The sequence below is a fragment of the Propithecus coquereli genome, unplaced genomic scaffold (assembly GCF_000956105.1).
Source record: "Propithecus coquereli isolate 6110/MARCELLA unplaced genomic scaffold, Pcoq_1.0 Scaffold138, whole genome shotgun sequence".
Classification (NCBI taxonomy): Eukaryota; Metazoa; Chordata; class Mammalia; order Primates; family Indriidae; genus Propithecus; species Propithecus coquereli.
In genome coordinates, this window is record NW_012138080.1 from 4343629 (window position 1) to 4360337 (window position 16709).

General features: G+C 36.2%; 1 protein-coding gene across 2 annotated transcripts in view; it reads left to right on the forward strand.

Moving 5' to 3' along the window:
* Positions 1-16709, forward strand: part of COMMD1 (copper metabolism (Murr1) domain containing 1) — a 169963-nt gene that overhangs the window by 64993 nt on the left and 88261 nt on the right. The window contains exons 2-3 of one of the 2 annotated variants that reach the window (XM_012639198.1): positions 2175-2456; positions 13841-13904. In XM_012639198.1, the coding sequence (XP_012494652.1) occupies positions 2175-2456; positions 13841-13879 (321 nt within the window). In that variant the 3' untranslated portion in view covers positions 13880-13904. The remainder of the gene's footprint in view (positions 1-2174; positions 2457-13840; positions 13905-16709) is intronic. The other variant, XM_012639197.1, reaches the window with a different exon arrangement.

Below are 16709 nucleotides of genomic sequence, written 5' to 3' on the forward strand. Positions count from 1 at the left end.
TCTCCAGTGAGACTGGCCTTTATCAAAAAGTCCCAAAACAATAAATGTTGGCGTGGATGCGGAGAGATAGCAACACTCATGCACTGTTGGTGGGATTGTAAACTAGTGCAACCTCTGTGGAAAGCAATATGGAGATATCTTAAAGAGATACAAGTAGAAATAATGTACATTTTAAAGTATATGTAATTGAAGTTTCTTGAATATGGCCTTATTTGATTACAGCTAAATTAATGCAGGCTTCCAACATGAAAAGGTTTCCCACCCCTGGTTTAGTGTAACAACCTTCATCAATGATCTTAGCTAGATCTTCTGGATAACTTGCAGCTTCTACATCAGCACTTGCTGCTTCACCGTGTACTTTTATGTTATGAAGACAGCTTCTTTTTTTAAATTTCATGCACCAACCCTCTGTTAGCATCAAAGTTTTCTTCTGCAGCTTCCTCACCTCTCTCACCTTTCACAGAACTGAAGAGAAGTAGGGCCTTCGGATTAGGCTTTGGCTTAGGGAATGTTGTGGCTGAGTTAATCTTCTATCCAAACTGCTAAAACTTTCTTTGTATCAGCAATGAGGCTGTTTTGCTTTCTTATCATTCTTGTGTTTGCTGGAGTAACACTTTCAATTTCCTTCAAGAACTTTTCCTTTGCATTCACAACTTGGCTAACTATTTGGCACAAGAGGCTAGCTTTTGACCTATCTTGCCTTCCTCATTAAGCGTAATCATTTCTAGCTTTTGATTTAAAGTGAGAGATGTGCAACTCTTCCTTTCCCTTGAACACTTAGAGGCCATCATAGGGTTATTAATTATCTAATTTCAATTTTGTTATGTCTCAGGCAATAGCGAGGCCTGAGAAGGGGGGGTGAGGTTGATCAATAAATCATTTATTGATTAAGTGTGCTGTCTGCTATGGGTACAGTTCATGATTCCCCTAAACAATTAAAATAGTAACATCAAAGATCACTGATCATAGAACACCATGACAAATATGATATAATAATAATGAAAAAGATTGAAATATTGTGAGAATTCCAAAAATGTTGCAGAAAAACACAAAGTGAGTGCATGCTATTGGAAAAATGGTACTGATAGGCTTGCTTAATGTGGGATTGCCACAAAACTTAAATTTGTACAAAAATACAATATCTGCCAAGTGCAATAAAATGACATATGTCTGTAGATGTGAAAATGCTTTGAAATGTTAAAAAGTACTGTGTAAATTTAAGGCATTTTATTGTACTTGAGCCGATATTTAGCTACTGTGTTTTCTTGAATGCTAGAATGGAGAACCCAGATTCAATAGCAATTAAGTTTTGAAAATTTATGGAAAAGTACATAGTAGTATATAATTTCAGAGTAGTATTGTTATGAATGGGCTATTTGGCTGAAGATGGGCTTCAAAGCTAAAATAATGCATTCATTTAACACAATTTATTTTGTGCTTCTTATGGACAAGGCTTTATACCATTGTAGTATATTAAACCAAGACTGGCTATAAGACACTATGAAATTATGTAAGATTTCGGCTGGGCACGGTGGCTCACGCTTGTAATCCTAGCACTCTGGGAGGCCAAGGCAGGAAGATCATTTGAGCTCAGGAGTTCCAGACCAGCCTGAGCAAGAGAGAGACCCCGTCTCTACTAAAAATAGAAAGAAATTGGCTGGACAACCAAAAATAAATAGAAAAAAATTAGCCGAGCATGGTGGCGCATGCCTGTAGTCCCAGCTACTCAGGAGGCTGAGGCAGAAGGATCGCTTGAGCCCAGGAGTCTGAGGTTGCTGTGAGCTAGGTTGACGCCATGGCACTCTAGCCTGGGCAACAGAGCAAGACTCTGTCTCAAAAAAAAAAAAAAAAGAAATTATGTAAGATTTCATCAGAGAACCAATTAATTTTATTCTTTTGTTTAATTATTATTCTTATTTTAATTTTAGGGATAGGTTCTTACTATGCTGCCCAGGCTGTACTCAAACTCCTTACCTCCAGTGATCCTCCCACCTTGGCCTCCCAAACTCGCTAGGATCACAGGCTTGAGCCACTGCACTCGGCCCCATGACCTTTTTTCAAAGCTTATTTCACTGATTTAAGAATTACTCAAAATATGATTTGTAATTAAGAAGCTATCTTTTCGTAGTTATCTAGTAAATTCAAATTCATTACTCTTTGTGTCATCTTTATAGTCTATTGCATCTGCTGACATGGATTTCAACCAGCTGGAGGCGTTCTTGACGGCTCAAACCAAAAAGCAAGGTGGGATCACATCTGACCAAGCTGCTGTCATTTCCAAATTCTGGAAGAGCCACAAGACAAAAATCCGAGAGAGCCTCGTGAACCAGAGCCGCTGGGACAGTGGGCTTCGGGGCCTGAGCTGGAGAGTTGATGGCAAGTCTCAGTCAAGACACTCAGCTCAGATACACACCCCTGTGGCCATAATTGAGCTGGAATTAGGGAAAATTGGACAGGTGAGTTCAACTTTAATCAATTTCCCTTTGTAAACTATATTTTTCATTACATATTAGCCCACACATTCAGATTGATTTTTATATAACAATCTTCTTTGCAGTGATAATAATAATAGGAAATAGATTCTATTTCCTAGAGTCTCTTTTCAGAGGTAGAATCATCTGAAAACTTAGATACTCCCAATTGTGGACTGAGTCTGGAAACCAGCCTCAGGGTCCTGGCAGCTGTCTCAGAAGAACAGAGTGAGTCAATAAGGTGATTGCACAGAGTTGGTCACTATAGCATTTTGGTTATATCTCACAATCTTTGGAATTTGGTTAGAATCTCCAAGGCAATAACAGAGATACTAAACAAAGACCAAGAATTGAGATTAAACAACACAGAACAAAACTATCTCAGTCATCTTTATAGTCATTCAGGTATAGGAGGCAATGTATCTTAATTATATTAATGTATTATTAATACATTAATGACATTAATTAAAGACTATGTCCTTGAGCTCACAAATAATGCTCAATTTGATCTTGATTATTTACAGAATAGTGCTGCTTTTCCTTGCAGTTTCCACAGTCATTTTAGGAGATAATTTTGGCATCTGCATGATTTTTCTTGAAATCATTCAGTTTGTGCTCCAGATGACTGCCAGATCAGATTTTTAATGTCCTGGCTATGTCTTTTGGAAAAAAAAAGAAAGAAAGAAACTGGTAATTAGGAAGAGAAAACTGAGAATACTGAATTAGCTAGTCAGATTTATTTTCAGACAAATAATGAAATAAATGCTTTTATTATATACTATAATAGAAATTTATTTCTTTTTAATGATGAGAGTATTTTTTAGCTGGAAAGTTTCTTTGGGATTTTCAGTGTTTGCAGTTCCATATAGACTTTAATTTCAATTTAAAAGATAATTCATTAAAAAAACCTTTTTAGCTTCCAAGGGCAGACGGGATCCAGCGCAGTCAGGGCGGGGTGGCCGCAGACAAAAAAAAAACTTTTTAAAAGTAAATTTGGAATATCTTTTATTCAGTTATTGTAAAATAGTGCTACTTGTACTTATTGACTGATTTGTCTGATTCTAAAGTTTATTTTCTAATATGTTATATGGCACATATACATACCAAAAATCTGACATTAAAAAGCTGCAAAAGGTACACTTGGATATCTAAGCTTCATTGGTTGTTTATGTAGGCTATTCATTTTTTATTCTGGCAATAGTGATTATTTCATTTTGTCTTTAAGTATTTAACATTTGAGCAGGAATATTAAAACATACATATCTATTTCAAGACTCCTAGAAAGCTATTATAGTATTTCTTTAACCTGACTTTTACCTATTATTTCTTGAATTGGGGTTTATAATGTGCATTTTGATTTTCCTTGTTGTGTTATAATTAATATGTATAGGTAATAGAGGGCTGTGATTAATATGTTAAGAGATTAATATGTTAAAAGTTTACCAACCTCTGATCGTGTTTGGTAAACTTTTTTTTAAAAGGACAGATATTTCAGGCTTGCTAGCCATAGATTCTGTCACAAGTACTCAACTTTGTTGTTGTAGCTCAAAAGTAGCCAGAGGTAATATGTAAACAAATAGGCATAACTATGTGCCTGGAAGATTTACCTATCTCAATAGAATCAATAGGTTTTACAAGAGTGTCCTTAAGCTATCATCTGATTTATGTAGGTAAATTACATAGGTGAGATGGTACATCCTTGTTTTCTAGAGACGGTATCAGAGACAGATAAATGACTTGCTTTAGACATACTAATAAATGGTGAAGTTAGAACTAAATTGGGGATTGCTAGACTGAATTTTTTCCAAAAACCATTGGCACCAATATTTAAGAACTTTTGATAGCTTCTAACAATATTCTGTGCCAAGAAAACATGGTAGTTATACAATATAATAATCAAAAGCATTAATAGGAATACCACTCTGCAATAAAAAGGAAAGAATTTTGACAGAAAATGTTTGGATCTCAAAATCGTTTGCTGAGTTAAATAAGTCAGACAAAAAGAGTACATAATGTATGATTTTATTAATATAAAATTCTAGAAAATGCAAAGTAATCTATAGTGATAGAAAACAGATCAGTGTTTACCTGGGAATAAATGTGGGGGGAAGGACGGATTAGATTACAGAGTGATACATGGAAACTTTTAAGGGTGATAAAAATGTTTATATTAATTGTTGCCATGGTTTCATAGGTATATACAAATGTCAAAACTTACAAAATTGTAAATTTTAATATGTGCAATTTTTTGTACATCACTCACACTTCAAAGTAGTAAAAAATGGTCATTATGAAAATGATTGAAATTACACTTTACCCCACAAAATCCTTCGTAATACAAATATATTCTTAAGTCCAGAAAAGTTGTAAAGAAAAAAGTAAACATAATAGAACCTAGACTAGCGGTAAAATATGCAGCCCAAATCCTATAGGAAATGTTTTTTTGAGAGCTGGGTCTTTGGTTAGTACTTCTGCTAGCTTCTAGGTGAGCATTATTTATGAAATATTACATTAAATCAAGTTTCCAATTTTTAGAACATCTGTAGACATCCAAATCAAAGTTCTTTTCACATTGCTGACATTGGATAAGCTCATGAGAGAATTAATGATCCTAGGATATCAGGAGGTTACTTCCAAGAAGTATAACCAGGTTTTGTTGAACCCTGGTGTGTGTATATGTCTATTTATATACCCCAAAGCAACTAAATTACTATCTTCAATTTATATTACTTTAAAGCCACGATTCTTAACCATGGTTGTGCAAAGAATCATCTTTGGAGCTTTAAAAATTTTGATGCTCAGGCCATACCCTAGACCAATTAAATATGAATCTGTGGGGATGGGGCCTCACCATTTTTTTATTTTTTTTGAGACAGGGTCTCACTCTGTTGCCCAGGTGGGAGTGCAGTGGTGCAATCAAAGCTCACTATAGCCTCTAATTCCTGGTCTCAAGCAATCCTCCTGCCTCAGCCTTCCGAGTAGCCAGGCCCATAGGCATGTACCACCATGCCCAGCTACTTTTTGCGGAGATGGGTTCTCGCTGTGTTGCCCAGGCTGATCTCAAACTCCTGGCCTCAAGCAATCCTCTGGCCTAGGGCTCCCAAAGTGCTGGAATTATAGGCATGAGATATCACACCTGGCCAGCATCACTAGTCTTTAAAGCTCCCCAGATGATTTCAATATTCATCCAGGGTTGAGAACTGCCATGTAGTTTTTGTTGTTTTGTTTCTTGAGAATGAGTCTTGCTCTGTCGCCATGGGTAGAGTGCAATGGCATCATCACAGCTCACTGCAGCCTCCAACTCTTGGGCTCAAGCAATCCTCCTGCCTCAGCCTCTCTGTTAGCTGGGACTACAGGCACAGACCACCATGCCTGGATAATTTTTCTGTTTTTGGTAGAGACAGAGTCTTACTCTTGCTCACGCTAGAGAACCACCGTGTTAAAGGTAGCCAAAGTCATCAGATTTGATGTGTTGTTAATAGAGCTTGGTATTGGATTTTTACAGTGAGAATTCAATATATATTGGCATATTACTTCTACTTACCATAATTTGTGACATGCTTGGGGATTATTTATTTGGGAACTAATGGCAGTAGGTTTCGTTTGTTTTTCCCCCTCCCTATTTAAATTTCTCTCTCCTGCTCAGTTTGCCTATGTTACTTTTTTCTTTGACCCAAAAAGTGCAATTGAAAAATCAGCAGCCAAGTACATATGTTAACTTTTTTTCTACACCACAATATATATTCCAGTATCCTTTGAGATATGAAGAAGCCAAAATAATAGAGAAGTAACTATACTTTTATGGAAATCTGCATGGCTAGAGAAAATGAGCAGGCACTACTGACCCAAATACTTTGCTTGTAGTGTTTTTCTTCACTAAAAATAAAAATTTTATAAGAGTAAAATATGCTTCAGTTGTAAAAGTATGCAGAAAGCTTTGACGTGAATATTTCGTGTTCAGAGGGTGAACATCAAGTGCTTTACTTGTGTGATTGAGATCCTCACATTTGTATAAATCATTGTGAGACCCAAGCCATGAGGACTGTTGGAATCTGGCATGTGTCTTTAGGAAAATTTTATTTTTTGTTTACTGAACACCATTGTTGTATTTTCATTTTCTGGAGCTTTAGTAGAGATTGTAATAAGAGTGTTTTTCACACACATGAGGAGATGACCTTTAGGTCACTGGAAACCAATAAGTGGGGGGAGCATGGGAGGGGCGGTGTGGGATAAAAACTTACCCGTTGGGTACAGTGAACACTATTCTGGTGACGGGCACTCCAAAAGCCCTGACGTAAGCATTTTACATGGTATCTGTGTAACAAAAATATTTGTACTCCCTTAATATTTTAAAATAAAAAAAACCCAGTAAGAGTGTTTTCTTGTTTTAAACATTAACTTGGGGAGAGTAATTTATATTTTTTTTTTTTTTTTTTTTTACAGCCCAGTGAATCTTCATATAATTTATATCTTTAGTGGGTCTTATTTATGGTTATTTCTTTTTTAAAGCTGAATTTTGGAATTTTATAAAAATCTGTTGGTTATTCCTTTATGTCTTTTTATTCTTCAAGCCCAAAAGGACATTTTGTGAGGAAACATTTAGCCTCAGCCTCAGTGCTGAACCATTTAGTAATGTTGTTCTTTCTTTCTTCCACCAAATTGTTCTTGCATATACATTTTGGGATACTCTGCATGTAGAGACCCTGAAATATAAAGCTCTTTCCTTTATTGTCTTTTTTTTTTAGTTTTATTTATTTATTTATTTTTATTTCAAATATTATGGGGTACAAAAATGGCTAATGTAATTGCCTTTTGTGGACTAAGTTTTAGTTCAAGCACTCCTCTAGTTTTGGATTGAGTTTTCAGCAGATCTAGAAAGAAAGACAGATTTTACCTTTTCTGATATAATTTTTTCTGATCAACTTATATGCCCACTTCTGTCATTTATAAACAATTAGGGAGATATGTACTCACCATGCTCACTGTGCTTTACAGAATCGTTAACAGGTTGGGCTCTGAATTAAAAGTCCAGTATTTTGTCTGAAGCATAAGTAAACATCTAATCTCAGAGGAAGGTATTCATTTAATTTCCAAAATTCCTTTGAAAGAAACTAAATATAGTCATGTGTGGCATAATGACATTTTGATCAACAGTGGATCACATATATGGCAGTGGTCCCATAAGACTAGAAATACTATATTTTTACTTTACCTTTCTATGTTTAGATATATTTAAACTTACCATTGTGTTATGATTGCCTACCATATTCAGTACAGTAACATGCTGTACAGGTCTGTAGCCTAGGAGCAACAAGCTATGCCATATAGCTTAGGTGTATAGTAGGCTACACGATCGAGGTTTGTGTAAGCACACTCTGTGATGTTTGCACAATAATGAAGTCACCTAACGATGTGTTTCTCAGCATTTCTCAGAACATTATCCCCATTGTTAAGTGATGCATGACTATACACAGATTTCCTTGTGTGATTCTGGCTAGTAAGGAGTAAGAACCTGATAAAACCTCTGATTAACAGTCAGTTTATGCTGAGTTCAGTCATGCACCATTGTAGCTTCACAAGCCTGAGCAACTCCCACAACTCCCTGCTTTGTGTAATAGGAGAAGAAGCAAAGTTAAACCCAAACACACATACACGCTTACAAACATATACATTTATACCTGTGTGTGTGTGCAAATATATAGATGAAGCCTGAGTAACATAGTAAGACCCCATCGCTATAAAAACAGAAAAATTAGTGAGGCATGGTGGCATGCACCTGTAGCCCCAGCTACTCCAAAGGCTGAGGCAGGCGGATCGCTTGAGCCCTGGAGTTTGAGGTTTCAGTGAGCTATGATGACACCACCGCTCTCCAGCCTGGGCAACAGAGTGAGACCCTGTCTCAAAATAAATGAATGAATGAATCAATAGAGAAATTTGCAAAGGTAGGATATAGAGAGTAAATAAAATGCCATTTATTTTATCAACACTCAGTCACCATTTTGAGATCACGTTGCCTTACTCCAGAGAGCTACTGCAGGAAGCTTAGATATCTTATTTGGTTATATAAGCTGTAATGCCAGCAATACAAGTTTGTTCCTAATCTTATATTTAAGGTTTTAACTTTTAAAAATGTAATAAAGAAAAGCCTCCAAAGAAATTAATGGAACTAATCTTCTAATAGACATTCAACTACCCTTTGTCAGTAAGGATCGATGAAATTTAACAGTTTGAGAATACTTAAATCGGTTTAGAATACATTTAAAAAAATAGATAAAGGAATTTTCTATTTTGTATTTTATGTCAGGTTTAGAACATGGAATTTATTTAAACTTTAATTCTGAATGGGTCAACCTTTTTTGTATCTCTAAGAAACGTTCCATAATTGATTGGATTCTAAAGTTATGATCCTAAACTTATAGTTTAATTTAAAGGTGTAATTTATAGAAGACAATACCTAAAGTCTATGATGATAACACAGAAAAGAGAAAGAATAAGAAATTTTATTCCCCTAGAAAGCCATTATAATTTTTGCTTTAAAATTTATTTTTAAAAAATGGAAATCCAAAACTTATTATTTAAATTCGAACTTTGAATTAGCTATTTACAAAAATACCTAGTACAGAAGGAAATGTTTTACCAAAAAATGCTAAGACTTTCATTAATGTTACTAATTATAATGAATAGTTACATAATATCTAGTGAAAGAAAAATGTAAGTTTAATGCTTTCTAGTTTTAAAAACATTAAATTCAGAATTATTCAGTTGTTGATAATTTACCGGTTGAAAAATAGACATTTTTGGCTATGTTTTATGTAAGAATTATGTAGTAATAAGTGGTATTTAATATTTTTGATGTTGGAAGATTAGACTGCTTAATATAGTGCTTGTTTTTCTCAGCCAAGTCTTTGTTTTAAAATTTTTGAGATTTCAGGCTGGGCGCGGTGGCTCACGCCTGTAATCCTAGCATTCTGGGAGGCCCAGGTGGGTGGATTGCTTGAGGTCAGGAGTTCGAGACCAGCCTGAGCAAGAGCGAGACCCCCGTCTCTACAACTAAAAATATATATATAGAAAAAATTAGCCAGGCATGGTGGCGCATGCCTGTAGTCTCAGCTACTCGGGAGGCTGAGGCAGTAGGATCGCTTGAGCCCAGGAGTCTGAGGTTGCTGTGAGCTAGGCTGAAGCCACGGCACTCTAGCCCGGGCAACAGAGTGAGACTCTATCTCAAAAAAAAAAAATTTTTTTTTGAGATTTCAGTTATTTGATCCATGAGTAGCATTTGACATACTTGAATTCTCTTGTCTTTGAAATACTTGTCTTCCAGGACCACTACCTTTGCCTGATTTCCCTCCTAGCTTTCTAGCCCATCCTTGTTTTTTTTCCTCTTTAAATCTCTTTGGCTGGTTCTTTCCCATCTTCCCAACCTCTAAATGTTGGAGTGCCCCTGGGCTCAGTTCTTGGTCCTCTTTTTTTCCTTTTCTACAACTCCCTTTCTAGGTGATCTCATCTAGTTCCATGAATTTAAATATTAAATACCATCTATATGATGATTCCCAAATTTATATCTCCAAAGTAGATTTCTCCCCTAAATTCCAGATACATATTTATGACATACTTGAAATCTCCACTTACATGTGTAAAAGTTATCAAAAATTGAATATGCCTAAAACTAAGTTCCACCTGTACCTCCCAGACCTGTTTCTCTGCATTTTTTCTCATCTCAGTTAGTGGCACCTCCACTTGTCGAGTTTGTATCCTTTCTTTTTCTCACACCCACTTCCAGCATCCAGTCCATCATCACATCTTAATGGGTCTATTTTATTTTATTTATTTATTTATTTTTTCAGAGACAGGGTCTCACTCTGTCGCCCAGGCTAGAGTACAGTGGTGCTATCATAGCTCAGTACAGCCTTGAACTCCTGGGCACAGGTTATCCTCCTCACTTAACCTCCTGAGTAGCTGGAACTACAGGCACATACCACCACACCTGACTATTTTTTAAATTTTTTGTAGAGATGGAGTCTCACTATGTCGCCTGGGCTAGTCTTGAACTCATGGCCTCAAGCGATCCTCCCTCCTTGCCCTCCCAAAGTGCTGGGATTACAGGCATAAACCACAATGCCCACCCCTTTATTTTAAAATATATCTAAAATTTGAACACTTCTCACCACCCCCTACTCCTTTGTTCTGATCACCATTACCTCTCTCCTAGATTATAACATCCTCCTAACTGATAACTGCTTCTGCTCTTTGGCCTATTTTCAACACACAGCATCCAGAGTGACTCTGTTAAAGCATAAATCAGATTATGTTCATGGCTTCCCATCTTACCTCAATGGCTTCCTATCTCAGTCAGATTGATAGCTCTCTCTCTTACTCAGTATACTCTAGCTAGACCCACTGGCCTCCTTGCTGATTTCTGGAACATGACAAACATCTTCAGACCTGTATATTTGTTCTCTCTCTCTCTGGATTTGTCTTCCCTCAGATATCTGAATAGATAGCCTCTTCACTTCCTTGAGGTCTTTTCTTAAAAATTATCTTCTCAGCGAGGCTTTCATTGGCTGCCTCTCTAAAAGTTCAGTTCTCTACTTTTTGCTTTATTTTTTATTAACTTCTATACAAAAAACTATCCATTTTGAAGGGTACAATTTGTCTATGTTTGGCTGGTGTATATACCTGTGAAAACACCACTAGAGTCAAGAACCCAAACGTGTTCCTCAGCCCCTGAAAGTCTCTTTGTGTCCCTTTACAGTCATCCTCTTCACTCCAGTTCCTAGGCAAAACTACTGGTCTGCCTTTTGTTACCATAGATTAGTTTCTCTATTTTTTTCTTTTTGTCACTTACTACTACCTAGCATGCTATGTAATTTATTTTACTTATAATCTTGTCTGTGCTCCACATTAGCATGTAAGAAATGGCCACTATTTTTGCTATTTTTTTTCATTGCTGTGTCCTCAAGGTCTAGGATGCTGTCTGGAACATGGTGTTCAGTAAATATTTGTTGAACGAATAAGTGAATCACGTAATTCACTATTTACTAAGCAGCTACTATGTATTAGGCACTATGTAGGAGTTGAAGATATATCAGTGAGTAAAACAGACAAATTTCCTTATGGAGTGAAAGAAAGTCAGTAATAATTAGTGTAAGAAATTACATCAGAGACTGAGGAGCATTACCAAGTCTCAAAAGATGGAGTAAGGCCGGGCGCGGTGGCTCATGCCTGTAATCCCAGCACTTTGGAAGGCTCTGGTGGGAGGATCTCTTGAGGCCAGGAGTTTGAGACCAGCCTGGGCAACATAGTGAGACCTCCATCTCTATAAAAAACTTAAAAAATTAGCCGGACATGGTGGCATGCACCTGTATTCCTGGCTACTAGGGAGGCTGAGCCAGGAGGATCACTTGGGCCCAGGAGTTCATGGCTGTAATGAGCTATGATCATGCCGCTGCACTCTAGTCCAGGCAACAGAGTGAGATTCTGTCTTTAAAAAAAATAAAAGTAAAAGTAAAAAAAAAAAAAATGATAGAATGACTATCTTTACCCAGGAAGTTGAGGAAGCCAGTTCTGAGGAGGTAACGTTTGCACTTGATTTTTCTGACAACTTCAACTTTCTGATCCAGAGTTGAGAGTCGTGAAATAAGAACAACTAAAAAATTGATACAGTGAACATACCCTTGCCTTTAACACTTAGATGTAGCTTTTGGCAGTGATTTAGTATAGGTTCCTGACGATTGCCATTTCTTTCTCACCACTTCCTACATGTTCGTTTTCCATTTTTTCAAATCACAGGCGGTAAGAAGTACCAAGAAGTAAATTGGCAGAAAAACCATTGGAAGCAAAAGCAAGACTCATGTAATGCAGTGGTTCACAGCATCACTATGTATCAGACTCACTTGAGGAGCTTAAAAAAAATTACAGATCCCCAGTTCCCACCTCAAAGTAAGGGGCTTCTGCTCTAGTTTGAGTGAGGGAAGGCTTCTCTGAGTAGGTGAGCTGAGCTTTGAATGACAAGAAGGATATAACCTCGGGAAGATCTAGGGGCACAAAATCCGGCAGAGGGAACAGCCAAGGCAAGAATTTAGCCTTGGTAAGAAATTTAAATTTTATTCTAAGCATAATGGGAAAACATTAGAGGATTTTAAACAATGGGAATGATGTGATATGATATATTTTCTATTAGGGTCACTTTGATTTACCTGTAGAGAATAGATTATACATTAAGAATGAAGCCAGGATATCGAGATCCCAGAAAAAAAATCACTAGAGTTGGAATTGTTTTTTGTACATTAAAAATAATTCTCTTTTGTTTCCAAATGTGTATGTGGTGGTAATTAGGTAAAATGGAATCTCAAGGTAAAGAAGGGAAAAAAAATTAAAAAAAAAGCTTCATCCTTTATGCTGTTAGGTATTCAGAAATGAATGGAGCCAATATTAATATTCCACTTCAAAAAGTAATAGAAATGAGTTTACATGAAGTTCTGACGATCTCTATTCCACATTGCCATTTTTGTTCCTCAATGACAGTTCCTCTTTTTTTCAAAAAAATTTTATTGTAACATGTTCCAAAATTTGTCTGCCAAACCCAGGAATAACTAATAAAAATAAGTATTGTTGGGGGTAGTGAAATGAAGAGACCACTTAGGGGGCTGGTACTGTGGTCCAGGTGAGATAGTATTAGCAAGAAAGATGGAGATAATTTTAACTGTCAAAGTGAAGGGAAGTGAGCAGATAGAGGATATGTTTTGAATATAGATTAGTTGCTTTGAGATGACTTGGAAGGGACGTAGGGAATGAGAGAGAGTGAGGAATTGGGAATAACTCCTTGTTGTTTCTTGCATGAATATGTTAGTATAAATTGGTAATCCTATAGACTGAGTTGTGCCAAAAAAAAAATTGCTAATCCTAGTGACCTAGTCATTGTTAAAGTCTTATTGCGAAGTTGACCACATAATATACAACTTGAGTTTTTTGATAGCTATGATTAGTCTTTCTACTTGGGGGAAAAATATATGAAAAGAAATTATTTAACATTTGGCAGTTAAGAAAATGAGGTTTGTGCTGAAGTAATTTTATTTTTAAACTCCATATTTATAAAGAGATGCATTTGAAATTACTGAGCTTAAATTTTTCTTTAAAGGCTTAAAAAATAATTGTTTCTTATGATGTACCCTTTCTATGTGTATATTATACTTCAGTAAAAAAATTTAAAGAGGGAAAGTGAGAGATAAATGTCATTGCAAACTCATTGACCCTTTGAGAACAGGGCTTTGGCACTGCTGAAGTCCTCCGCCTCTGACTAGTGCCAACACAGCCCCTGGTGTCGGACTTCTTTCAGCCATTCAGGCTGTCTGTTTTATTCTTGTGGACAGATGGGGTGCTTGAGAGGAAGCCAGGAAAGCAAGCCTTAAGACGACTTGGAACCAATTTTTGGATGTAAGTTCTTTGTCCTAAACTCAGGGTAACAGTGTATCCTGCCCAGCAATGTTGAACTGCTTGTGTTTGTCTGGTATGTGTGTACTAGCTGGTTGGCAATGGGCTTCATTCCATGTAGGCCACTGCTCTACTGCCAAGATAAATGTAGAAGGCCTCTGGCCCAAGCCCATTTCTTAGTACTTTAAAAAAAAAATTATGGTAAAATATACATAATGTAAAATTTACCATTTTTTTGTGTATACTCCAGTGGTATTAAGTAATACCTCTATCTATTTCCAGAACTTTTCATTATCTCAAACAGAAACTCAGCACCCATTAAACAATAATGCCTCTTTGCCACTTCTCTCCAGCCCCTGGTAATCTCTGTTCTACATTCTGTCTCTATGCATTTGCCTATTCTAGGTACCGTACATAAATAGAAGCATACAATATTCGTCCTTTTGTATCTGGTTTATTATTTAGTGTAGTGTCTTCAAGGTTCATTCTTGTAGCATGTATCAGAATTTCATTTCTCCTTACGGCTGAATAATATTCCATTGTATGCATATACCACATTTTGTTTATTCATTTGTCCGTTGATGGATAAGTTGAATTGTTTCCACCTTTGCCTATTGTGAATGATGCTGCTGTGAACATGGGTGTACAAATATCTATTTGAGTCTGTACTTTTAATTCTTTTGGGTATATATCTACGAGTGGACTTGCTAGATCATATGGTTATTCTATATTTAACTTTTTAAGGATCTGCCAAACTATTTTCCACAGCGTTTGCACCATTTTATGTTCTCTCCAGCAATGCATGAAGCTTCCAATATCTGCACGTCCTCACCAACACTTGTTATTTATTTATTTTGATAATTGCCATCCTACTGGATATAAAGTGGTATTTCATTGTAGCTTTGAATTGAATCTCTTAATGATTAGTGATGTCGAGCATGTCTTTATGTGCTTATTGGCCATTTCTAGATCTTCTTTAGAGAAATGTCTATTCAAGTCTTTTGCCTATTCTTTAATCAGGTTTTTTTGTTGTTGTTGACTTGTAGTTCTTTATATTATATATTCTGGATATCAATCATATATCAGATATGTGATTTGCAAGTATTTTCTCCATTTTGTGAGTTGTCTTTTACTCTCCAGATAGTGTTTTTTGATGCACAAAAGTTTTTAATTTTGATGTTGTCCACTTTATTTTTCCTTTTGTTGTCTGTGCTCTTGGTATCATATCTAAGAAATCACTGCCAAATCCAATGTCATGAAACTTTTCCTCTATGTTTTCTCTAAGAGTTTTACAGTTTCAGCTCTTACATTTAGGTCTTTGATCCATTTTGAGTTAATTTTTCTATATGCTGTAAGGCCATTGTTAACACTTTGTGTGGATTTTTAAAAAATGGTTTATGATATTGGGGAAACTGAAAGTGGGACTTTTCAACTTGAAAGCTGTTAAGTTTCAAGTTTACCAAGTTTTTGAACTTTCTGGTAACTCTGTGTGTAATTAATTAAAGAGAGCTCAGTAGTATCACCCGAGGTACAGGTGGCAGTAATGAATGGTAGTCACTAGGAACCAGATCAGATTAACTACTGCATAAGCTAAATTTCTTCTTTATTGCCAGGGTTGTTAACCTAAGATTAGAAGTCAATAACAGAGAAAGTATATCTCATTTTTAATAAGTCATTTAATAGTCTTGTGGATACAGTAGAAAAGCCTGACGTGAATTGTGATAATAAAGTTAGTGAGTGCATAGTTAACTGAGTAGTGACATCCAAACAGTATTGATCATAAAATGAATTTGATCTTTCATCCTATGACACCTGTCCCCCGCTCCCTCCCTCCTCTTCCTTAGTCTAGGGAAAACAGCTGAGTCTTCTAGGAACATCATTTAAGGGTTCCATGATCTGTCATCTGTTTATATTGTACTGTCCAACCAAGTTGGACTGCATTTTCCATACATGCCACATTCTTTTCCTGTTGCTACTTGGATTGTTCTTTATCCATCCCCATTTTCACTTGATGAAATCCTTTGACTTCTTCGAAGCCCATATTACTGAATACCTCTGCCATAAATTCCTGGGATATTTTGAACCTTTCTTTAGCTTTTAATACAATTAGATTTAAAAAACAAAAAACAAAACACCTATGTTAGTGTCAAACTAATTTAATTAAGTGAAAAAGGAGATTAATGGGTTATATACTTAGGAAGCCCAAATGTGATTCCTGGCTTCAGATATCTCTTAACTGTGTCTGGCTCTGTTCATATTATTCTTCAAACAAGCTGACTTCATATGGAGGTAATATGATGTCTAGTAGGTCTAGACTCATCTCTATAGGTGCTTCTGTCTTCCCAACATTTGTATATTGATTAGAGGTGGATTCTTATTTTCCCTGCTTAGGTCACGTGGCTACCCATGGAGAAGTAATTGTTTACTAGAATTAGGGTAGTTTAAGTTTCTTGGAATTGGGGTAGTATTTGCCCAGCCCTTTGACCAAGGGTAAGGGAAGGTAATGATTGACAGCTAATACCACTGGGAATAAGTGAGGAGCAGTTCCCCAAAGGAATTAGGAATGCTGGATGAACAAAAATTGGTATGGTATAAATTGTACATTTTCCAAAATAAGAAACTAACATTGGTACTTTGTTACTAACTAAACTCCATATTTTATTTGTATTTGACCAGTTTTTCTATTCATATTCCCTTTCTGGTCCAGGATCCAATCTAAAGTACCACTAAATTGCTAACTAAATTAACTAAACAGCATTTACTTGTCATGTCTCACCAATCTCCTTGGTTCTGTTTCTGTCTTTGTTT